This window comes from Rattus norvegicus, chromosome 17, assembly GCF_021556685.1.
Source record: "Rattus norvegicus strain SHRSP/BbbUtx chromosome 17, alternate assembly SHRSP_T2T, whole genome shotgun sequence".
NCBI classification, from domain to species: Eukaryota; Metazoa; Chordata; class Mammalia; order Rodentia; family Muridae; genus Rattus; species Rattus norvegicus.
In genome coordinates this window covers 57,202,708-57,228,766 of record NC_141550.1, presented here as the reverse complement: position 1 = coordinate 57,228,766, position 26,059 = coordinate 57,202,708, and the positions used below count along the sequence as shown (strand labels likewise).

At 39.9% G+C, this 26,059-nt stretch overlaps 1 protein-coding gene and 1 pseudogene across 5 annotated transcripts in view; one reads left to right on the top strand and one right to left on the bottom strand.

The window, feature by feature from the left end:
• Positions 1-26,059, bottom strand: part of Hecw1 (HECT, C2 and WW domain containing E3 ubiquitin protein ligase 1) — a 414,282-nt gene that overhangs the window by 174,888 nt on the left and 213,335 nt on the right. For 4 of the 5 annotated variants that reach the window (XM_087590135.1, NM_001440089.1, NM_001106117.2 and 1 more), the window contains 3 exon segments: positions 11,272-11,414; positions 5,019-5,119; positions 2,140-3,480 (listed from right to left, as the gene is read on the bottom strand). In XM_087590135.1, the coding sequence (XP_087446261.1) occupies positions 2,140-3,480; positions 5,019-5,119; positions 11,272-11,414 (1,585 nt within the window). 5 annotated transcript variants of the gene reach the window in all.
• Positions 16,147-16,605, top strand: LOC108348567 (40S ribosomal protein S19 pseudogene; annotated as a pseudogene).

The window sequence follows — 26,059 nt, the reverse complement described above, 5'->3', positions numbered from 1 at the left end:
AACATGGCCAAACTGTAGGAAAAACAAGCATGAAAGACACTTCCTATAAAATCTGTGTCCGTGAACACTATTGACTGGTTAGAATTTCAGTGTTGTGGGAAGAACGGGACGTTTCAGGTCCAAAGACGAATAACAATTCATGGTGGGGTGTTTATTATTCACCTATTAAACAGCCATTCTTTACTCCCACTCTATGTTAGACCTAACATCCTGTCACTAGGAGATAAAGCTGAAAGAACAAAACACGACTGAATGAATAAACTTGACAACACTCTAGCTTCACCAACTAAGGGGCTAAGAGCATCATCACATAGCATCTACGGTCTGTAGCTGAGGCTTCTCCACTGGGCTGTAGCCACCTACTCACTGTGTCCACCGATAACTTTTAAAAGCATCATTATTTAATGACTATTTTTATTCTGTTTCTATAGAAACTTCAGGAAAATGCTTTGGAATCTAGAATTTAATATAACCTAAAACTGTGTTCCTAGGTTCCTAGGTCATATTTAGCTCCAGAATAAACTAATTTTTATTCCCTTTTAATTGAAAGTTATGAATTTGTGTCAACATAAACTACCAAGATGCTATATGGAGCAAAGTTAAATAGCATTTAATTTGTGAAAATTTCCTTGGCTAACATGGCCAGGCTAGATTCAAAGGGTGGTTTCTTTAATGTAACTTTTTAAAGTTAGCTTTCTTGCTCATCTCATTAGGAGAAAGGCAGAGTATGCCCCTGTCTCATCTCATTTAACTTTTCAATTTATTCCTGGAGGTCAATGCTACAATTATACCCACTTGGCACAGTTAGGTCTTTTGCCAGGAAGTGGCATGGTGGACTTACCTCCAGGGCCTAACTCATGACCAAGTGACTCTGGTCTTTTCATCTGTCTGCAAATTTGTTTTTTGATAACTGCTTTAAACTGGGGTTTAAGTAAAAGTTTTATAGAAGGAAAAGAAACAAAATGTTGACAAGAAATATTAGTTTAATAGGTGCCAGTTTGTTTATATGGAATGAGTAATTGACTTTAAAACTGAAGACGGCTGCCTTTGAATTAGAATTTTATTTGAAATGTGAGAAGAGAATTTTTGCATTTATATTGTAACTGGACTGGGAGAAAGGAAGATATTCTAGAGAGACGCTTGTTTCTCTCAGTCTGACTAATAGGCTACTGCTACAATGGACTGAAGAAATTTGAGTTTTTCCAGGAATCTCATGTTTGATGAGGAAAAAGCTGAGGCCTGTTGCCAGTCAGAAATAGATTTCTGAGAGATTTCAAACAGTTGTCCTAACTAGTCAGATAACCCTTCAGGGAGGTGGGTGCGTGGGAGACCTGGACAGTGATGATGGTCAGAACTGACCCTTAGCTTTGTGTTACTCTTCCAAACATGAACCCAATGTGTACCACAGAATCTTTTAGTTCTCTTCTGCCACAACCTCCTGTTTCTGCTTTATGTGACCGGTGATGCGTTTAGTTAGTGGAGCCTTGCTTGTTAGTGATGCCAGGGCTCAGGCTCAAACTCGAGTGACTCTGGTTGATTATGCTGTTCTTCCTTTCCATCGGCTAAAACAGCCCAGACTAACAGAACCAACTATTATAATAGGAACCATGCTTGTAGAAAAAAATAGAAGAAAAAGGTACGTAGTCTACCCATTTACAAAGTGCATTGCCATTGTCACTAAAGCCAGTGCTTCTGGAAAAACTGGAGGAGTGGCCCCTAGAATTCTGAGAGGTGGTGGAGAATCCATGTTCTTCAACTAATATCCATATCTATCACTGATCTTTAATGTGTTTTAGGAAGTCAGTATATTTGCTACCTGATGCTCATAATCATTTGATACTTCTTGTTTAATTGTGGGGTTGCTGTCAAGACCAGAAAGCTAACTTATATCAACTACTTCTGGTCATTAGTCAAAAGCACACACATAGGTAAGCAGCTGCTCACATCCTATTGGATATATTTCTTGGTGTGAATTTGAGACATGTGCCAGAAATTCACACACCTAGACAACTGCTTGAATGCCTACATACAATGTCCAGGGCACCCCTTTTAGGAACAGTCCCTTCACCAACAACATGGGAGACTTGTGTCCTATAATTATGGTGGTCTTATTACCACTGGTCTGGTTTGAAGTCTAACCTTCTCTCCTATTGCTAGGGCCTGCCATGGGGGAGTCCAGACCTTCAGTAGTTCTTGCTGCATTCCCACCAGGGGCAGCCAGTTCATCTTGCCAAGGCCCAGCCCCATTTGTAGACTCGGGATCTAGCTCTGGGCTTTGCACCGAGTCAGGTACCGACTCGAATGCACTGTTTTCCTCCTCCTCATCCTCTTGTGAAGAAAAGACTGTGCTCTCAGAGATCTTGGCGCTGTCCACCGAGGAGAAGCGTGTATGGCTGGCAAACCGATTGTTGCCATTGTAGCAGGAGCTGCTGTAACAGGAGCTGCTATAACAGGAGCTGCTGTAGCAAGATGTGCTATAGCATGAGGGGCTACAGCATGAGGCATCACAGCCCTCGCAACTGTGGTCTGCTCCCTGCTGGGGGCTGGAGTCACTCTCACTCCCAGTGCTGGGGTGAGCTTCGCCATCTTGGCCAGCGCCAATGCTTTTAGATAAATTGGAGAAATGGCCCCCAGAGCAGTCAGAGGATGCCATGCAGAGAGTAGCGCCATTGTTCTCGCCATCTTCCATGGACTGTGGGTCAGCAGCTATTGTGTCCACCTCGCTGAGCCCATCCTTTTCAGAGGACTCCTTGAGGGTGGATTCCTCCTCCATGGCATCCTCCTCCTCTGTGGTGCTTCCCCTCTGGGCCGAGGGCATGCTGTGCAGTAGGGTGTGGATGCGGATGTAGTGGGTCCTTGGGGTCTCAGCCTCTCCACAGGCAGATGCGATCACTGTTTCAAGCTCGGATACAGGTAAGGAACATGGCCTGCTTTTTTTTCTCACGGAGGCCCTCAGCTCAAGTCCAGGCTCTCCTTGCTCCAGGGCAGAAACACCCTCTTCTTCCTCCTCATCTTTCCCCTTCTCCTGCATCTCTTCCTCTCCCGCTCCATTTTCTGGAATTGCTTCCTCTTCTGCCTTGCTGCCTAGAGCTGTACTCTCTTCTGGCAACAGCGAGGGTGGGCAACCCTCACCCAGGGGAAGTCCCTCTGCCACTTCTTCTGCGCTCAGAGTGGGCTGGGTGTCATGTTGCTCTGGGTCCTGAAGCTCTCCAACCTCTTCCGGTCCTTCAGAGAACTTGCTACCATCTCTGGTCTCCATAGCACCCGCAGCTTCCTCGACTGGCCCGGCATGCTCTCGGTTTTCATTTTCTGAGCCGCGCACTCCATCCTCTTCACTCGGTGCCTCTGGCTTCAAGTCCTTGAGGAATTCTGCAGCATCACCGGGAGGCTCCCCACTGCTGTTTTCCACCACACTATTCATGACGCTGTCCTGCACTTCCGCTGACTCAGGCTCAGCATTCAGAGAGATCTCTTCATCGTCTGTGGGCAAGAAGAAAACTATGTCATCCTTTTCATAAGAGCAATGGGAGCTGGTGTTCTGCGTAGGCACATGTAAAATATGGTAAAGGATCTCTACTATAAGATACTGGATATCAGTGGATGAGTGTTTCTCAATCGCTTCTGAAAAATTCTGTAATGAGTGCTATTTATGCTAATGACTTTATTATTTATTTTAATAAACAATTAATAATTGTTATTATTAACTTTTAGAAGGGCTGCTATTTTAAAGTTCTCCTTTAAGGGACTGCTGAGAAAAAAATTAATATCCCAAACCTAGCTTTACGCTACCTCAGAGATCAACAATGTTTGTTACATAAAATGACTTTCAGAGATAAGGACAGCAGTACTGTTTATAATTCCTTAACAAGCCTAAGCAAATTAATTGTGTTTGCTTAAATCATTTCCCATGGATCATCCTGCAAGATAATGAGATAGCCAAGCAGGGGTCTTCAGCTGCAACAAAAAGCAAGGGATTGGGCTACATTGTAATCCTCTACAGTGTTGAATAGTCAGAAACCAAGGCTTCCAACCACATTACCTTTCAAGGAGATATGTTTAACTCTGTTAACATTTAACAGGTAACACTGTTTAACTCTACCTTCCTGGGTTGGAAATACACCAGATTGGTATTGGGGTTCAAATGCATTAGTACAATTCCCTATTTGAAGAAAATTATCTCTCTGCTAAAATGTGAAGCTGTAATCCATCTTTATATTCACACACAGATGAGTCAATCTAAGAATGTAGCAAAAGGCTGAATGTGACAGGAGAAAGAAAAAAATATTTCCTTACACTCTAGTGTATACTGGAGCTTAGTGATTGCATGGTGATATACTTCAGGCTCTGAGTTCTCAGAAGCTTCATTAGCTTTAACAGTAACTCATAGACTTGCAAGAGGACTTAATATTTCTTGACATGAGTTACATTTAATATGGCTGCTGCAGAAGAATAGAAAAGGATTAGGAGGCATCTCCTCATCATTACTGTTTGAAAGTATGGTTTTATATGGAAAATGGAATATAGAATGGTTCTGAAAATTTCTGTTCATAATCTTTATCATCCCTTTAATTTTCTAAACGTAGTTCTTCAACAATATGTCATTTTTTTTAGCTCATAGCCAATCTATAACTAGTTACTAGGTATAAAGAGATGATTCGCATTCATGTGTTTTATCACTCATTCATTTGCTCATGTGTAGAATGATTAAACAGCTTTTGAGCATCTCTTATGTGAGGTTCTGGCAATAAAATAATAAGACACTGTTTTGTATCACATTGTAGACCTCTATTCTACTGTCTAACCATCTATCTTTGGACTCTGGTGAAGAGGAATCTTTTAATCAAGGAGGCAATCCTGACTTCTAAGATAGATCACGGGCTTCTAGGAGTCAGATGAAGATGACAGAGAACTACACAGCCGTGACATGCTCGGAAAGAACTATGGTTACTAGTGTTTCAGAGAAAACAACTGCACAGACACCAGCCTCGAACAAGACATGAAGATCATGCTGAAAGTACCTGCGTGGATGGAGGATGTGATCTCAAATCGGAATTGCAGATGTCCACTCACATGGTCAGTTGGAAGCCTGCGGCCAAGTGTGTAGCTGACCACCCTATCCCTAGAAGGAAATAAGCACCATCACAGATTCTGTAATAATTTATCTTGCTAATGACCACACAGTGTGTTTTCTACACCAGCTGGTGGGACAGGCGATCTCAGAGAAGTCACAGGGAGTGAAGGTCCCCCTGGGGTCCCGTTTTAAGGTATATATGTAGGATCAATAAAAAATTCTTATCAAATATTCTAACTCAAGGAAAAGTACAGATCATATTTAGTTATCACTTTTTACATTTTGGCATGGCCATGAGCTCTGGGAAAAAAACACTTAAAAAGAGTAAATTATGTGAAATTCAAATGTCTATCAACACTGTTTTATTGGAACACCGCCATGCTTATTAGCTTACACATTGCCTATGGCTATTTTCTGCCACAGTGGAAAAGTTGGACAGTTTAGACAGAGATTGGTAACCTGTAAATCCTCAAATTACTCCTTTTACAGACTAAGTTTGAGAATCTGTGTTGTAGAGAAGGCGAGGGGACAAAAATTATAAATGCCTTTGCTTGATCTTCCTATGGAGAGTCTCATTTCCAAATACTCCTTGGCAATAGATGTGCCAGAATATGTTGGAGGAATATATGTGATGTATAAGAACAGATGCCATAGGAGAGTCCGTGCTGAGCTATGGAAAGCCTCCTGCTAGAGGGCGGAGACTTGTGATCTGTACTCACTGATCTTTGACTTCCAGTTACACCAAGTATTATGACACATATCATCTATTCTGGATTCTGGTGCCATATATATAGGGCATATATATATGTATATATATATATAAATGAAAATACATAATCTATACATGAAGAAATTAATCTGAAGTTGTAATGATATATTTTCTACCTTGGCTGAGTTTGGGAAAGTACTTCCTTGGGATATCCAGGTACAAAGGCATAGTCCACAGTTGGTTATTTACCTGATAGTCACTCCATTAATTCATTTATGGTATTCAAATGAAAACACAAATCATTTGATGTCACTAATAAAAGACTTCTTAGAAAAAACTGACATTATGAAACAAATAATATGGTCTAGTGATCCATGTATTTAATATTTTTTCTTGATTAAAGCATGACAAAATGTTTATTGTCAGATTTTGTTAGTTAAAACAGTATATGGAGATATAATATGATGAACCACAAAATTCTGTCAATTTAGAAAGGAGTGATATTGATCAATATTTTGAAATACATCCAATATGATCATAAGAAATACTTTCTGAATCTAAAGCTTAATTGTAATGAGAGCTAAAGATGATCACATGGCCAAATGGAAATTAAGTTCACTGTGTTTTACACTCACTTTCTAAGATTTTTTTTCTTTGCTTTCAATCACTCAGTAAGCAAAGAGTGTTTGAGTCCCTGCCATGTAGAAAGTGCTGAATTTGGCCTTTGTGTCCGGCAGGGTAAAATCTCTATGTTCTCACAGGACCCCCCTGTAACACCTTAGAACTAGACAGAGAATAAGGAAAGAGCAGCAAATAATGATCCAGGTAGTCTGTGACACTTCCAAAGTGAAGACTTCAGTTGAATTTAGAGACCAAAGGCAATTAATTAAAAGAAAGTGCTATAGTTTGAGGAATGGAGTGTGGACTGAAAATTGTGTGTGTGTGTGTGTGTGTGTGTGTGTGTGTGTGTGTGTGTGTGTGTGTCTGTGTGTGTGTGTGTGCACACATGTGCCCTGGGGTTGTACCATGGTGCAAGGCAAATTATTGCTGCTTCATGGCCATAGCCCTGCAATTTGTTCCTATACATTGCACATCTCCATAAAGGGCAGCAGTATAGGAGTGGATGGATGCTACAGGTCTTAAAAGAGGAGGCAAAGCAGCTTAGGAAGTGGAGGATTAGAAGCTGGAGAGCTTCCAAACCCAATGGGGCAGTGGTGGAAAGCAATCCCACAAAGACTTACTGTTGCTCTCACTCGTCTGTGCTTCCTTCTTCCAAGTTGCAAGAACACTAGGAAAACCAAACTTCCTGCTCAGATTTGACCCTCTTCTACTTCAATTTTTTCTTTCTTTGTGTTGTTTTTTTGTTTCATTTTGTTTTTTGTTTGTTTTGTCTTTTGCTACCTAGTAGACATTCTTCCACAGTGAGGAGTAGGGATTGCAGGATGATACTAAAAAGGAACTTAGCATAGGGAAGTAGAAGAGTCCTCTCTGTGGCTGTAATGAGCCAGAGTTCAGCACCCCAGGGAGTAACTGAGTATCTGTTAGGCAGACATGATATCTGATAAACAACTTCAGCAAAGTGGCCGGATACAAAATTAACTCAAACAAATCAGTAGCCTTCATTTATACAAATAGTAATCAAGCTAAGAAAGAAATTAGGGAAACAATTCCCTTCACAATAGTCACAAATAATATAAAATATCTTGGGGTAACTCTAACCAAACAAGTGAAAGACCTTTATGATAAGAACTTCAAATCTCTCAAGAAAGAAATTAAAGAAGTCTCAGAAAATGAAGAGATCTCCCATGCTCATGGATTGGCAGAATTAACATAGTAAAAATGGCCACCCTACCAAAGGGAATCTACATATTTAATGCAATCCCATGAAAATCCCAACACAATTCTTCAAAGACATGGAAAGAGCAATTCTCAAATTCATATGGAAAGGCAAAAATCCCAAACTATTGAAAGAAATTCTTAACAATAAAAGAATGGCTGGAAAAATCAACATCCGTGACCTCAAGCTCTACTACAGAGCAATAGTGATAAAAACTGCATGGGACAGGGACAGACAAGTTGATCAATGGAATAGAATTGAAGACCCAGAAATAAAACTACACACTTACACACACTTGGTTTTTGACAAAGAAGTAAAAAATATTCAATGGAAAAAAGAAAGCATCTTCAGTGCTGGTCGAACTGGCTGTCTATATGTAGAAAAATGAAAAGAGACCCCTATTTGTCACCATGCACAAAACTCAAGTCCAAGTGGATCAAAGACCTCAACATAAAATCAGATACACTGAATCTAATAGAAGAGAAAGTGGGAAAGAACCTTGAACTCATTGGCACAGGCAGAAATTTTCTAAACAGAACTCTGATGGCTCACACTCTAAGATCAAGAATTGATAAATGGGACCTCATGAAACTGGGAAGCTTCTGTAAGGCAAAGGTCATCATCAATAAGACAAATTGGCATCCTACAGATTGAGAAAAAAAATCTTCACTAACCCCACATCTGACAGAAGGCTAATATTAAAAATATATAAAGAAACCAAGAAGCTTACCAACAAAAAAACCAAACAACCCAATCAAAAAATGGAGTATAGAACTAAACCAAGAATTCTCAAATGGCTGAGAAGCACCTAAAGAAATGTTCAAAGTCCTTAGCAATCAGAGAAATGCAAATCAAACATTCCACCTTATACCAGTCAGAATGATTAAGATCAAAACCTCAGGTGACAACACATGTTGGCAAGGATATAGAGAAAGAGGAACACTCCTCTATTGCTGGTGGAATTCCAAACTGGTACTAGAAATCAATTTGAAGGTACCTCAGAAGATTGGAAATGGACTTATCTATTCCACTCTTGGGAATATATACCCTAGAGATGCCCCACCATGCCACAGGGGCACATGTTCCACTATGTTCATAGCTGCCTTATTTGTGATAGCCAGAAGCTGGATACAACCCAGATGTTTCATGACAGAAGAATGGATACAGAAAATGTGGTTCATTTACACAATGGAATACTACTCAGCTATTAAGAATGAGGACATCTTGAGTTTTGCAGGCAAATGGATGGAACTACAAAATGTCATCCAGAGTGAGGTAACTCAGACCCAAAAGGACATGCATGATATGTTCTCACTAATAAGTGGATATTAGCCAAAAAAAAAAAAGAAAGAAAAAAGAAAAAAAAAGTACAGAATACCCAAGATATAGTACACAGAACTCAAAAAGGTCAACAAGCTGAAGGGCCCAAGTGAGGATGCCTCAGTTCCACTTGGGAGGGAGAAGATAGCAACCACAAGGGAGAAGGGAAGGAGGGGCAAGGAGGGAAAGGAGATGGTGGTGGGGGGAGAGGGGAACATAATCTGGTATTGGGTGGAGGAAAAGGACTGAAGCCCTGAGGGCTAGCAGAAAGAATGGAAACAGGGGACCTTGGGAGGAAGGAGGTTGGGAAGACCCTCTAGAGTGTACCAGAGATCTGGGAAGTGAGAGACTCTCAGTACTCAAAGGGAAGGGGGGACCCTCGATGAAATGCCCTACAGTGGGGAGAGGGAACTTATTGAATCCACCTCCAGAAGAAAGACAGGGCATCAAGTGAGGGATGGGGTTATTATCTCACAGCCAGTGCTCTGACTCATAATTCTTCCTGTCTGAAAGAAATGCAGGGATGAAAATGGAAAAGAGTCCAAGGAAAAGAAGGTCCAATGGCAGGCCCAAAGTGGGTTCCAGCTCAAGGGGAAGCCCCAAGACCTGAAACCATTACTGAAGCTATGGGACATTCACCAAAAGGGACCTACCATGACTACTCTTCAAAGGACCCAACAAGCAGCTGAAAGAGTCAGATGCAGATATGTGCACCCAACCATTGAACAGAAGCTGTGACCCCTCTGGTTGAATTAGAGAAAAGCTGGAGGAAGTTAAGGAGGAGGGCAATCCTGTAGGAGGACCAGCAGTCTCAAATGACCTGGACCTCTGAGATCTCTTAGACTAACCAGGCAGCATATACCAGCTGAGATGAGGCCTCTAACACACACACAGCAGAGGACTCCCGGGTCTGGGTTCAGTCAGAGAAGATGCACCCATCCCTCAAGAGACTGGAGTCCCCAGGAAGTTTAGAGGTCTGGTGGGGCGGATGGGGTGGGGACGTCCTTGTGGAGACAGGGGGAGGTTGTGGGGTGGTATGGGATGTGGAACCCTCAGGAGGTGGACAGGAGGGGAATAAAGTCTGGAATGTAAAAATAAACAAATAAATGAATGAATAAATAAATGCAGTATTAGATGTCTTACCAAACCCCACTTTTTGTCCCCTTGGCCCACACTTGACAGAGCATTAGCAGTGTGAAAGTAGAGTAGGAATGAAGACTATGGTAACAAATATGGTATGCCTCTCTTGGGGGCAGGTTGTACTTGGTCTTGGAGAGAGGCACATGTGGATTTAACCTTGACTTATCTTTCACAGGAGTCACTTTCTTATATGGAGAAGAGATAATGCTTAAGTTACAGAGGTGTTATGGAAACCAAATGAAAGACAAGGGTCACATGGAACACCATATCCTTTGAAGTTTCTATGATGTGCCAGTGATAATGTTAGGCATCCTATGCCAGGGTGTTGTTTGTTCAGTCTTTATAAACAGGAATGAGGAGTGAAAATAAGTGGCAGTAGCTCCATATATGTAAACTTCCTTTAGTTTGAGAATTAACAGACTTCTTATGTGCACAAACCCATGTATATGCTGTCAGTTACTAAACAGATCCCCAGAGAACTTAATTAAAACACCCTAAAATTCTGCTTAATATTTTTCATTCTTTAATATTTCTCTGAGACATATCATATTAATGATATGATTATAGCCAAATACCTATGCTAATATTTTCAAATATATTATTGTTACCTAAGGAAATACACATTATACAAAGAGATGATCTGATCATAGTTCATTTTAATAAAAATCATGGGTGAATATGAATGTAAAATATTTAAACACAAAAGCGTATTTTCATATATAACCAACATAATTGCCATCATTCCATGAGAATGCATGCTTTCAAATTTTCATCTAAAAATTTCTGTAAATAGCATATTTTGAGAAATGTTCTCCAAGAAACATAGTATTTCATCTTGGTATGGAAGTGCAGTATGTGGTTAAGTCCTACATACAAGACAGGTGAAGGAACGAAATACTTTCTACAGCGATGGCAATAGTTTAAATCTATATTAATACAGGAAAGTGTGTATTATTTTTCAGTATTGTTTATGATTTTTCTGTACTCTTCAATATGTATTATACAAACTACACAAGAGCAAGAAGGGGAAGGATTTAACTGAATGCCATGGCCCAGGAAATAATATTGGTGGGAAAAGACCCCAAACTGGAAACTGTTTTAGTTGTCTTTCCATCAGACTTTGTAATGGCAGCTTACAAGCCTTCCTGGGCATGGTCTGTAAGTGGAAGCACAGCCACCCCAGTCACAGTTTACCCTATGGCATGTCTCTCCAGTAGCCTCTGAACTGGCATTGACAGCTTTCCCAAGAAACGCTTGATGATGGGACGACTCTTGGCAAACTTGTCCTTCACTTCAATTTCCAGCACATCAGTTGGCAGAGACACGAAACTGAAATGCTGCAATGAGAAACCAAATAACATTAACTGAGAGGTCATAGCGCTTGACAGCTCCAGTCCATGTGTCTCTGCCTTAGTAATGCTGTGAGACCTGTTTTTAATCAAGGAGGGATAACAATCGCATGCCCCCTTGGATAGTCAAAACCAAACAAATCTGACTCTAAAACTCAGAACATTGCAGAAAATGAAGTGCAAAGAGTTGAAAAGTAGGATAGAAGGCTATGAAATACTATTCTCTAGACTTGATGTAACCATGAAAATCATTAACTTACAACAATAGTGGTTACCTTCACCAGGCCAAAACGAGACTAGCTATATCAACAATCAGTCATGGAAGTAGGAGGGACTTGTGGGACTATGCCCTTTACTGTTGAACTTCAGCTATTGATGGATTCTGAGAGAGGGAAGGTCATTGTCTTCTGTTGTACATTCTCTTCTGGTCATACCAGGCTGCAATAGACAGCTCCTGTGGTCACAACAATGATTCTTGCTAAATCCCATGGATTAAAAAAAATAAAATCAATAGTTTTTTATTTTATATCAAATAAATCAATATATCATAAACCAAATATCACAAGCAGATTTGTGAGAAAGAGAGGGGTTGGGCATGGATGGTAGACAGTTGGAGATGGTAGGAATTGAGAGGGTTCAATATGCATTGTACTTGTATAGAATTGTATAAGATCAAATTTCGATTAGATAAAAAAGTAGACTTAATCTTTGAGATTCAAATAAAATCAGCACAAATTAAAGAAAAAAGCACTTATCAAGGCCTCATATATTAGGAATGGGAAAGACTGATGAGAGACACTTGCCTTGGGTGGGAGGGGCAACACAGAAGGAGATTTAAAAGGGAGAGAGGAGGGATAATTAACACTAAAGATGCTTGAAAGAGACATAAAAGTATAATAATGGCACATACATCCTGATAGTAACCAACAGCCACCTAACTGAATTTAAAGCCCTCTCATTAGGAAGGAATTCATGCCTGGTACTGCAGACTTAGCTAGCCACTGGTGAGGTGTGGCAACACCACTACTCCATCCTCTGCCTCCTCCTGTTGTTTTCTTAAACCAGTATACTGTCTTACTGCATTCAATATAATGAATGAGAAAACACTGCCATAAAACTGGGCTGTAGGAAGGCCTGTAGGGTATTTTCTTAAATAGTGATGGATGTTGGAGGTCCCAGATCATTGCCAGTTGTGTTACTCCTGGACTGGTGGCCTCAGACCAAGCATGCCATGAGGAGCAAGCCAGGAAGCAGTATCCCTCTGTGGTGTCTGTTTCAGTTCCTGCTTGGGCTCCTATTCTGACTTCTTTAGTTAAAGAACTGAGACCTGAGAGTTGTGAGCTGGGAGAAACCCTTTCATCTCCAAGCAGCTTTTGATTATGGTGTTTAATCATAGCAATAGAAACCTATCCAAGACACATGTTCTACATGACTTAGAAAGTATTTTCTAAGGTGTTTGCAGGTATGAAAAAAGGTGACTCTATACTGAGAAGGTAGGACATTCATCTACTTATAACACTTCACAAGTGTGTGAAAGCAGAGGAATAATTTTATTTATTTTCTTGTTTTTAATAAGCTCTATCTTATTAAAATTTGTTTAAAAATTAGTTCTTTGAGAATTTCATAGAATATATGTTGACTATATACATCCTCCTTCCCATATTATCAGTTCTACTTTCTCCTCTAACTTTCTGTCCTCATTTTTGCAACCTATCCATTCCAATTTGTGTACCCAATGTGCTCTTGGACACGTGGCCAACTTACCATGAACTACACTCTTAAAGAAAACTGATTCTTTCTCCATGAGCTGTCACCTGGCTCAGGCTGAACTTCATTCGTACCTCCTGTCCATGCTAAAATTGAGTCTGGTTTGATCTTGCACAGTTCTTGTGCATACTATGAGTTCATACAGCTGCTTTGCATGTATGTCTGGAAGATGCTGTTGCCTTGTGTTCATCCATTGCCTCTTTCTCTTCTGCTCTTTCTGCCTCCTCTTCCACAAATCCCTGAGCCCTGGTCTCAGGATGCAATGTGGAAGGACTATGTGGTGTCTGAGTATTCCACAGTCTCACTCTCTGTGCTCTGGCATCATATGAGTCTCTGTGTAAATTACCATGTACTACAAATAGAACTTCTCTGAGGAGCATTAATCTACAGGTAAATACAGGTCATTAAGATTTGGTATAGCCTGGCCCACAGATCCCTGCTCCCAAACCCCGTGGGAGAGAGAGCTCACCACCCAGACAGGTGGACACTCTTGAGACTGCAGAGCGGGAGAGACCACCAATACTGCCCACACCTGCCCACATCCCTGGCCCAAGAGGAAACTGTATAGGGCCTCTGGGAACAGGAAGATAGGGGCACTCAAACAGCAGGTCCCCTGCAGTCCAGACACTGCCCAAATCTGAAGGGACCCGATCAACAGCTCCCTGCACCCAAATCCCATGGGAGGGAGAGCTAAACCTTCAGAGGGGCAGACATGCCTGGGAAGCCAGAAGAGACTACACTCTGCCCACATTTCTGACTCCAGAGGAAAACACCTAACACCATCTGGGACCCCGGTACACGGGGGCCTGGGAAAAGGCGGGGCAGGCCCTCTGGGTTGCTGCCCTCAGAGAGAGCTCAAACGCAGCAACCTAGGAGCAACTTCATGTGGGAGCCATATTGGATTTGGGCCTGGTTGCTTTGTCACTGTGTGGCCTTAGTCTTAGATTGTAGGATCAAAAGCCTCTCCCTGTAATTTATGGCACAAGAAGTTTACATTCACAGAATGTTGTCAGCCTGAACAAGACCCTTCTGGGTCTCCAGCAAGGTTTGACCCCTGCTGAGCCCTGCCCTTGCATGTGGAAGCTTTTTGTCCCCAACTGGGAACAGTCTGGCCAGGTACTTCTCACCTGAGTCAGAATTAGGCTGGCCTTCCTGGTTATTTCCCTAATTTATTCAGGCCACATAGTCAGTCCTTTGTTACCAAAGTCTCAGCCAGGGTTCCCCACTGTGCTTGGCAGATACCTGCTAAGTGCTGTACTTGGGATATATAGTTGGTCAATAAAGAAACCAGGGGCTCTCTTCCTCTTCTGGCTTGACACAATAACCTGTGTGTGTGTGTGTGTGTGCTTCATTCATCCCACAGGCTTTCCCCCCCCCCCCCCCCCCCCCCCGATTCTCAGTACCCTGTCGGTGCTGGCGCCGACAACTTCAGGCCCAGGACCACAGGTAAGATCAACTTTTCTGCTCCAAGTGACCTGCCTGGTGGACTCAGGACACACGCCCACAGGAACAGCTGAAGACCTGTAGATAGGAAAAACTACACACCCGAAAGCAGAACACTCTGTCCCCATAACTGGCTGAAAGAAAACAGGAAAACAGGTCTACAGCACTCCTGACACACAGGCCTATAGGAAGGTCTAGCCACTGTCAGAAATAGCAGAACAAGGTAACAACAGAGACAACCTGATGGCGAGAGGCAAGTGCAGGAACCCAAGCAACAGAAACCAAGACTTCATGGCATCATTGGGGCCCAATTCTCCCACCAAAGCAAACACGTAATATCCAAACACACCAGAAAAGCAAGATCTTGATTTTAAATTACATTTGATCATGATGATGGAGAACTTCAAGAAAGACATAAAGAACTCCCTTAGAGAAACACAGGAAAACATAATTAAAAAAGTAGAAGCCTATAGAGAGGAATCACCAAAATCCCTGAAAGAATTCCAGGAAAACATAATCAAACAGGTGAAGGAATGAAAAATGGAAATAGAAAGGACACAGGGAAACAACCCTGGATATAGAAAACAAAGGAAGAGACAAGGAGTCACAGATACAAGCATCACCAACAGAATACAAGAGATAGAAGAGAGAATCTCAGGAGCAGAAGATTCCATAGAAATCATTGATAGAACTGTCAAAGATAATGTAAAACAGAAAAAGACACTGGCTCAAAACATACAGGAAAACCAGGACACAATGAGAAGATCGAACCTAAGGAAAATAGGTATAGAAAAGAGTAAAGACTCCCAGCCCAAAGGACCAGTAAATATCTTCAACAAAATCATAGAAGGAAACTTCCCTAACCTAAAGAAAGAGATGCCCATAAACATAAAAGAAGCCTACAAAATTCCAAATAGATTGGACCAGAAAAGAAACTCCTCCTGTCACATAATAGTCAAAACACCAAATGCGCAAAACAAAGAAAGACTATTAAAAGCAGTAAGGGAAAAAGGTCAAGTAACATATAAAGGCAGACCTATCGGAATCACACCAGATTTCTCACCAGAGACTATAAAAGCCAGAAGATCCTGGACAGATGTCATACAGACCCTAAGAGAATACAAATGCCAGCCCAGGTTACTGTATCCAGCAAAACTCTCAATTAACATAGATGGAGAAACCAAGATATTCCGTGACAAAACCAAATTTACACAATATCTTTCTACAAATCCAGCACTACAAAGGATAATAAATGGTAAAGCCCAACATAAGGAGGCAAGCTGCACCCTAGAAAAAGTAAGAAACTAATCATCTTGGCAACAAAACAAAGAGAAGAGAAGCACATAAACATAATCTCACATCCAAATACGAATATAACAGGAAGCAACAATCACTATTCCTTAATATCTCTCAACATCAATGGACTCAATTCCCCAATAAGACATAGATTGGCGCACCTGGGAAATCCCGTAGTTCCCTTTCTCCTGGCTGGCAGTGCGGAGGCCGCACGATGCTTGGAGTTACTGTAAAAGACGTTAACCAGCAGGAGTTCATCAGAGTTCTGGCAGCCTTCCTCAAAAAGTCTGGGAAGCTGAAAGTCCCCGAATGGGTGGACACTGTCAAACTGGTCAAACATAAAGAGCTTGCCCCATATGATGAGAACTGGTTCTACACACGAGCTGCTTCCATAGCACAGCACCTGTACCTCTGTGGTCACGCAGGGGTTGGTTCCATGACCAAGATCTACAGAGGACGGCAGAGAAACGGTGTCAGGCCTAGCCACTTCAGCAGAGGCTCTAAGAGTGTGGCTCACTTGGGTCCTCCAATCCCTGGAGGGGCTGAAAATGGTGGAAAAGGACCAAGATGGGGGCTGCAAGCTAACACCTCAGGGACAGAGAGACCTGCACAGGATCGCCAGACAGGTGGCAGCTGCCAACAAGAAGTTTTAGAACAAAGGATGCTGGGTTAATAAATTGCCTCATTCATAAAAAAAAGACATAGATTAACAAACTGGATGTGCAAAGAGGACCCTGCATTCTGCTGCCTACAAGAAACACACCTCAGAGACAAAGGCAGACACTACTTCAGAGTGAAAGGCTGGAAAACAGCTTTCCAAGCAAATGGTCAGCAGAAGCAAGTTGGAGTAGCCATTCTAATATCGAATAAAATCAATTTTCAACCAAAAGTCATCCAAAAAGAAAGAAAGGACACTTCATATTCATCAAAGGAAAAATCCACCAAGATGAACTCTCAATCCTAAATATCTATGCTCTAAATAAGGGCACCTATATACATAAAAAAACCTTACTAAAGCTCAAAACATACATTGCACCTCAAACAATAATAGTAGGAGATTTTAACACCCCACTTTCATCAATGGACAGGTCATGGAAACAGAAATTAAACAGAGACGTAGACAGACTAAGAGAAGTCATGAACCAAATGGACTTAACAGATATTTATAGAACATTCTATCCTAAAACAAAAGGATATACCTTCTTCTACCACCTCATGGTACCTTCTCCAAAACTGACCATATAAGCAGTCATAAAACAGGCCTCAATAGATACAGAAAGATAGAAATAATCCCATGCGTCCTATCAGACCACCACGGGTTAAAGCTGGTCTTCAACAACAATAAGGGAAGAACGCCCAAATATACATGGAAGTTGAACAATGCTTTACTCAATGATAACCTGGTCAAGGAAGAAATAAAGAAAGAAATTAAAGACTTCTTAGAATTTAATGAAAATGAAGGTACAACATACCCAAACTTATGGGACACAATGAAAGCTGTGCTAAGAGGAAAACTCATAGTGCTGAGTGCCTGCAGAAAGAAACAGGAAAGAGCCTGTCAGGGGCTTGACAGCACACCTAAAAGCTCTAGAACAAAAAGAAGCAAATACACCCAGGAGGAGTAGAAGGCAGGAAATAATCAAACTCAGAGCCGAAATCAACCAAGTAGAAACAAAAAGAACCATAGAAAGAATCAACAGAACCAAAAGTTGGTTCTTTGAGAAAATCAACAAGATAGATAAACCCTTAGCCAGACTAATGAGAGGACACAGAGAGTGTGTCCAAATTAACAAAATCAGAAATGAAAAGGGAGACATAACAACAGAATCAGAGGAAATTAAAAAATCATCAGATCCTACTACAAAGGCCTATATTCAACAAAAGTTGAAAATCTGGAGGAAATGGACAATTTCCTAGACAGATACCAGGTACCGAAGGTAAATCATTAACAGATAAACCATGTAAACAGTCCCGTAACTCCTAAAGAAATAGAAGCAGTCATTAAAGGTCTCCCAACCAAAAAGAGCCCAGGTCCAGATGGGTTCAGTGCAGAATTCTATCAGACCTTCATAGAAGACCTCATACCAATACTATCCAAACTATTCCACAAAATTGAAACAGATGGAGCACTACTGAATTCCTTCTATAAAGACACAATTACTCTTATACTTAAACCACACAAAGACCCAATAAGGAAAGAGAACTTCAGACCAATTTCCCTTATGAATATCGACGCAAAAATACTCAATAAAATTCTGGCAAACCGAATCCAAGAGCACATCAAAACAATCGTCCATCATGATTAAGTAGGCTTCATCCCAGGCATGCAGGGATGGTTTAATATACAGAAAACCATCAACGTAATCCACTATATAAACAAACTGAAAGATAAAAACCACATGATCATTTCATTAGATGCTGAGAAAGCATTTGACAAAATTCAACACCCCTTCATGATAGAAGTCCTGGAAAGAATAGGATTTTAAGGAATTGGTTCTCTGAGAAAATCACCAAAATTAATAGTCCCATAGGCAAATTAACTAAAAGAGAGAAGTTCCAAATTAAATAAAATTAGAAATGAAAAGGGTATAGCATAACAGAAATGAAGAAAAATCAGAGACTTTTCTGGACATACATTAAAAATTTGTACTTAACAAAACTGGAAAACCTAAAGGAAATGGCTATATTTTGGATAAAAATGAGCTACTTAAATCAAGATCAGTTAGGCAATTTAAACAGACCCATAAACTCTAGACAAGTAGAGGCAGTAATTAAAATCTCCCTTAAATTACAGGACTCTCTGGATTCAGTACATAATCTATTCAGACTTTCAAAGAAGAATTAACAGCAATACTCCTCAAAGAAAAATCCCACAAAATAAAAACTGAAGAAACATTTTACTATTATTTTAGAAAGACACTATTATCCTGAAACAAAAACCACAAAAAGATCCTATTAAATACATACATACATACATAAATAAAGTATAGACCAAAATTCCTTGTGAACATAGATTCAAAAATTCAATAAAATACTTGCGAACTGAATCCAAGAGGACAACAAAAAGATTACCCACCATGATCATGTTGGCTTCATCCCAGAAATGCAGGGATGGTTCAAAATTTATAAACCAATAAATATAATCCACTACACAAACGGTCTGAAAGATAAAAACCACATGGTCATCTCAGTAAATGAAGAAAAGGTCTTCATCAAAGTCCCTTCATTCCATAAGTTATGGAGGGCATACATATACAAAAGACATGCCTCAACATAATAAAACCAATTTACAGCAAGCCCACAGACAACAGCAGCCTAAACCGAAAAGAAATAAAAATTATTTTCATTCAAATCAATAACAAGTCAGGGGTGTCTACTCTCTCCATACCTATTCAATATAGTGCTTGAAGTCTTAGCTAGAGCAATGAGATAGCAGAAGGAGATATAATAAGAAGGAATGAGGCCAAAGTATCTTTATTTGTAGATGATATGATGGTATACAAAAGTAACCCTAAAAACTCCACCAAGAAATGTCTATACCTAATAAACACCTTCATCAAAATAGCATGATACAAAAATTAACTTACAAAAATTAATTGTTTTCTTATATGAGAGAGAAATTAGAAAAATATTATTTTTCACAATAGGCTAAAAAAAAACCTTGGGTTAACTCTAACCAAGCAAGTGAAAGACTTGTGTTATAAAAACATTAAAGCACTGAGGAAAGAAACTGAAGAAGCACCAGAGGATGAAAGATCTCCCATGCTCATGGATTGGTATGATTTTTATTGTGAAAATGGCCATTCCACCAAAAGCAATATATAGATTTGGCACAATCCCCATAAAATTTTTAACAAAATTCTCCATAGAAATTGAAAAATAATCTTCAAATTCATATGGAAACATTAAAAATCTAGGATAGCTAAAACAATCCTGAATAATAGAAGAACTGCTGGCGACATCACCACTCCAGATTTCAATCACACTACAAATGTATAGGAATGGAATTGTCATGAAAGCCAACACTTTGATGGAATCGAACTGAAGACCCAGACATAAGTTCACACATCAATGAACACTTGATTTTAAACAAAGAAGCCAAAAGCACACACTAGAGAAGAGATAGCATCTTCAACCAATTGTGCTTATCAAACTGGATGACTGCAGGTAGAAGAATGAAAATAGACCCACCCTGCACAAATCTCCAAATGGAGCAAGGGCCTCAAACTAAGAGAGAGAAAGCCTGGGAATGAGCTTGACTCATCGGCAGAGGAACTTTTGAGCATGACCCTGATTGCTCAGGCACTAAGACCAACAATTAATACATGAACCGTATGGGAGCTGAAAAACTCCTTCATAATGAAGGACACCATCATTCAGGCAAAGTGGCAGGCTAAAGAATGAAACTAGTCTTCCAATTATTCATCTGTGAGAGATACATTTTTTTAATCTATAATATATAAGAACTTCAAGAAAATAATGAATTCAACTAAAAATGGGGTATAGAAATAAACAGATTTCAAAAGATGCAACACAAATGGCTGGGAAACAAGGAAAATTTCAACATCCTTAACCATCAGGGAAAATGCAAACTAAAACTACTCTGAGATTTCATCTTACTGTACTCAGAATGACCAAGATCAATGAAACAAGTGGCAGCACATGTGGGAGAGAATGCTTAGAAATGGGAAGATTTACTCATTGCTGGCGGAAGTATAAACTGGTAAAGCTACTCTGGAAATCAATGTGGTTCCTCAGGGAGCTGGGGCTCAATGTACCTCAAGAGCCAGTGATACCTCCCTTGGGCATATATCTAAACGGCTCATATCTAAAGGACTCTAGATTTTACTGGAGAGATACTTGCTTATTTCTGTTTACTGTTGGACTGCTCATAATAGCCAAGAAATTGGAAACAACCTAGTGTATTAGCTGATGAACAGATAATGAAAATGTGGTATATCTACTAAGAAAAATGAAATTACGAAATTTAGAGGTATATGGATGAAGCTAGGAAAAAAATCATTCTGAATGAGGTAACCTAGGCCCCCCAAAGGCAAATATGTTTTCCCTTATATGTAGGTGTTAGCTTTTAAGCCTTTAGTATGCATGCCATAATTTAACTAACCACAGAGGTTAGAGGTTAGTAAGGGACTAAAGGGTAAGAGAAGATCTCCCAAGGGAGGGAACATAGAGTTTATTAGTTATGTAGAGACAAAAACTGGAATATGATGATAAACAGGGAAGAGATGAACAAGGAGGAGGGAAAATGGGGATGGACAAATAACACTAAAGGCCATATGAAAAATCACATGAAAATCACATCATATATATATATATATGAAAAAAGCTATTATAGTAATATATCTATTACTGTATAAATATATATATTTGAAATTACCAAATTATAGGGAAGACAATTCCCAATCTAGACAGTTTATGCCACCATGTAAACCCTCTAGTGCCATCACTTAAAAATCACTTGTTTTATTGATTTTGGCAATTCTTATGGAATTCTCCGGGGTCTTATGGAATCACCCAAACATCACAAGCCATTTTATAAGGTTATGTTTACAAAGTTTGTAAAACCTGATGGTAAGGCCCTATTGCTGAAAACAATACTTATGTCATCAAACATTGAGAATTGAACTGGTCTCTAACTAGAAGCTTCACTCCTACTGACCAGCAACTTCTATTACTTGTAACTTCATGGTACTATAAGTTACTCTACAGACTACTAGAGGGGCAAAGTAATCATAATCAGATACAATCCCTGGTACACGTAAAAATGACCTTACTGAGATATACTGGCAATAGAGGCACAAATGTTATAGAAGTAATCAACCACTTTCTGATCAGATTCAAGATCCACTCCATGAGGTAGAACCCATTCCAAGAACATGAAGCTAAATAGGTCACAGGGAAAACCTGCGACTAGTCTTTTGCTTTAGGACCATAACAATAAAATGACTCCTAATGACTCCTGCTATAACCATAGATCAGTGCCTTGCTCAACTCGTATTAGAGGAGATTTTCATAGACCACAACTGGATGATGTACAGAGAATGAGAGACTTTGAAGCACTCAGTCATAAATGGGATGCTTTCATCAAAGTCCCTTCCTCAAGGCTGTGGGATCTACGCAGAATAGGAGGTTCAAAGATTGTAAAAACCAGAAGAGTCAAATGACTCCGAGGAAATAAGTCTTCTAGACACAACAGTACTGATCCACATACGAATTCAGAATGATTCAGATTATATATATATATATATATATGTATATATATGTATATATATATATATATATATATTTTTTTTCTGTCCCAGGCCACCCGACCTGCTTATGCCTTTCTTTGCCCGAGCTAGGTGTTTTCCACTTCATGGGCCCTTGTTTCCAAGTAACATATATGGGGGTTACCACCAGCCAAGAATACTGGAGATTTCCTGCTAGCTTGCTTCTGCACAAGAATGAATTTCACTCTATTATTAGTTAGAAACTTCAGGAAATTGTGACTTATTGTAGGTAAGAAGTTTTTAGGAAATCAAAACTTATGCTATTGGTTTCTGATGTGGGGGAGATTGGGGCTAATAAGTAGAAGGAAAACACGACCAAATAAATGGAAAATATTAAATAAAAATTAGGTATGCATACTTAGCAACCAAAAAATTGGGAAATAAAACCACATTAATATTATTCTAGTCAAAGTAACAACTACTGGGATTCCAGATAACCACAGAGGCTGGCATGCCTATGGGAGTGCAGTATTCTTGCATGCTGTTGTGTTGTGTGAACTAGTGCAGCCAATTTGGAAATCAGTTACTTGAAAAACTAGAAATAGAACTAATACAGGACCAAGATCTTTGGTATACATTCAAAGGACATTATATCCCATTATTATATACGTGCATATCCATGTTCATTGCTGCTCTACACACAATATCCAGGAAATGGATGATGTCTGTCAACTGATAAATGGATAAGGGAATTATGACACACATGCTCAGTGAAATATTAGTTGTAAAGAATAGTGAAACCACGAATATTTCAGGTAACAGAATAGAACTGTTTGAGTGAGGTAACATATGGTTCCTAGTTTTAAATATCGTTACATATTTAATTTGGCTTTTAAAAGTAGAAGCCAGGAAACTAGAAAGTGTTGTTGTTTTGTATGGGAAAGGGAACAATAGACTATAGAAAATATGTAACTAGAGATGTGGAATACAGTAGACAGAAAGGCTTACACAGGGTATGCAAACATGTATATAAGGCAGTTGTATGGGAGTATGGGTGCTGGCATAAACACACACATGTACACACATATGATCAATTAATATTAGCTGCTATTAAAGTCTCAGGATCTTCAGCAACAAAAATGCTTGTGCTCATGTAGCAACGGGGAAAGAGAAATAGGCCATGAAACTGAAAGAGACCAAGGTAAGTATAGGAGAAATTTTGGAGTGACTAAATAAACTATTTTAATCTAAAAAAATTAAAAATTAAAAAAATTAATTTCACATATTGATAGAGCTGGGATCAGTCATTCTGTGTGAGGTCATACAGACTCATCAGATGTGTTCTTCATTTGGACTATCCCTAGAGATCAGGGAATTGGTAATAGGAAATGGGGGGATTTCAAGGGAAAGAAGATCAAACCCAATAGTATAAAGCATCGAGTAGAATCATGGAACAAGAAGAGTTAAATTGGATTGGAGGAGAGGAATATGGGGTAGAGGAAGGGATATGGGGACAAATAATAACCTTGAAGGCCTTTCAAACAAGTCATATGAAAACATACTAATGTAGATGCTTACCCTTGAACTATACATACATATGTAAGTACATATACAGATATATGAACTATATATATGCACACATGCACATTAAACATATATTATACATATACATATATACACACATATATACGAATATATACACACATACATATATGTACATATGTACATACATAATACATACATACATACATACATACATACATACATAGTTAAAAGGCAGTTACAACACAACACTCCACTAACAAACTAAAATCCCAATGCTAGGCAGAGTTAAACTCTTTTGGCCAGTGAGGTCCTGGACATGTCCAGGCTTTACAGTTATTGGCAATGTTATTGGTTACCTTACAGAAGTGGAGGGTAAGATACGATTGCTGAACGCCATATGCTTCAGAACAGATCATGGAGAAATCAAGCTGGTATTGGTCTGAAAGGGTCATCCCTACTGGCTAGCTTCCATAGTTCTGTGTGATATGCACACAACCAGACATGAAACGTAGTCATCAACCTCACCCAGCTGAACCACTTGGGCTAAATAATGACTGGACTGGCAAGACACACTCACTAGAGCAAAGTGACATGAAAACGATGGGAGCAGCCAACAACTTTCTGATTGGATTTTCATCCCATTCCACAAGATGAAACTCATTCCTGGCACCATTATCAGAACAAGAAGCTGTGGCTAGACAGGCAAGTTACATCGCCTAGTGAAGAACCTGCTGCTATTTTTCTGCTGAGTTGGTAGAGTATTGTATAGAATTATATCAAATCGTAATGCCCTGTGTTTACCTGTAGATTAATGCTCCTCAGAGAAGTTCTATTTGTAGTGCATGGTGATTTACACAGAGACCCACATGATGCCAGAGCACAGAGAGGGAGACTGTGGAATGCTCAGCCCTCACATAGTCCTTCCATATTGCATCCTGAGCCCAGGGCTCAGGGATTTGTGGAAGAGGAGGCAGAAAGAGCAGAAGAGAAAGAGGCAATGGGTGAACACAAGGCAACAGCATCTTCCAGACATACGTGCAAAGCGGCTATGTGTATGAACTCACAGTATACACAAGAACTGTGCAAGATCAAACCAGACCCAATTCTAGTGTGGACAGGGAGGTTCAGCCTGAGCTAAGGGGCTATGTTCAGGTAATAGAGGCTGGGAGAGGATGAGTTTGAGGTGTGTGTTATCAGGGAACAGAAAGGGACAATGCTTCATTTAAAGGCAGTCATAGAGTGTCCTTGGATGACTTTTTGAAGATGTATTGCATATGATCAAATCATACCTTGCAAGAAGTCAGGCTCTTTCTGAAAACTGGCATCATGAACTACAGTTAATGGCTGACTTCTGAGATAGGACAAACTAGTTTTCCCTATTAAACCCCTACTTAAACACCACCAAGCAGTTGGCATTCAAACTGTAAATACACAAACAAACTTAAATAAATGTGGCTGATTATATTTATATTTATTCACACATGTGTAACAATAATAAAAGAAAAAGGACATAAATGCAAGAGGGTGTAAGAGGAAGCAAGCCAGGGGAAGCAAGCCAGGAAGTCACATCCCTCCATGACCTCTCTGCATCGGCTCCTGCTTCCTGACCTGCTTGAGTTCCAGTCCTGACTTCCTTTGGTGATGGACAGCAATGTGGCAGTGTAAGCTGAATCAACCCTTTCCTCCCCAACTTGCTTCTTGGTCATGATGCTTGTGCAGGAATAAAAACTCTGACTAAGACAGGGAGGTTAGAAGGAAGAAAGAGATGAAGAAATTGTGTAGTTATCTTTACCTGTATCTTTTCATTTGTTTCATTTTACTTCATTTTTTAAACTTAACCCAGAAGGTAATTACACAAAAACCTAATACAAACAAAAGAAAACATGCAGAAAAGCAGTTTGATGTTTCTGACGGGAAAACCAAAGCAAAACAAAAATACAGTGAATGATTCCACACGCTCATATGGAAGAAAAGTGACGATAAAATCATACAAGCTACTAATTACACTGAAACCCTTGAGGACAATTCTTACCTCTGTGCTATGGGGACCATTGCCTACAGTGACTAAGAAAACATTGGAGTGTAACAATGGAGGAAACAAGACAGAGAGAGAAAGGTTTTATAGTTTTAACATGTAACACTCCTTACAGGTTCATGAGTTTGAATACTTCATCGTTATCTTCACCCAGTGGCTTTGTTTTGGGAAGTTGTGGAAACTTCTGCACATGGGACTTCAGAGGCAGAGGCAAAGCCATCAGCGTTGAGCTAGAGTGTGAAAACTGGCCATGTTTAGCACACGATCTTGGCTTCCTAACCCTTAGAGATGTAATGAGCTGTGTGCACAAACCCTTA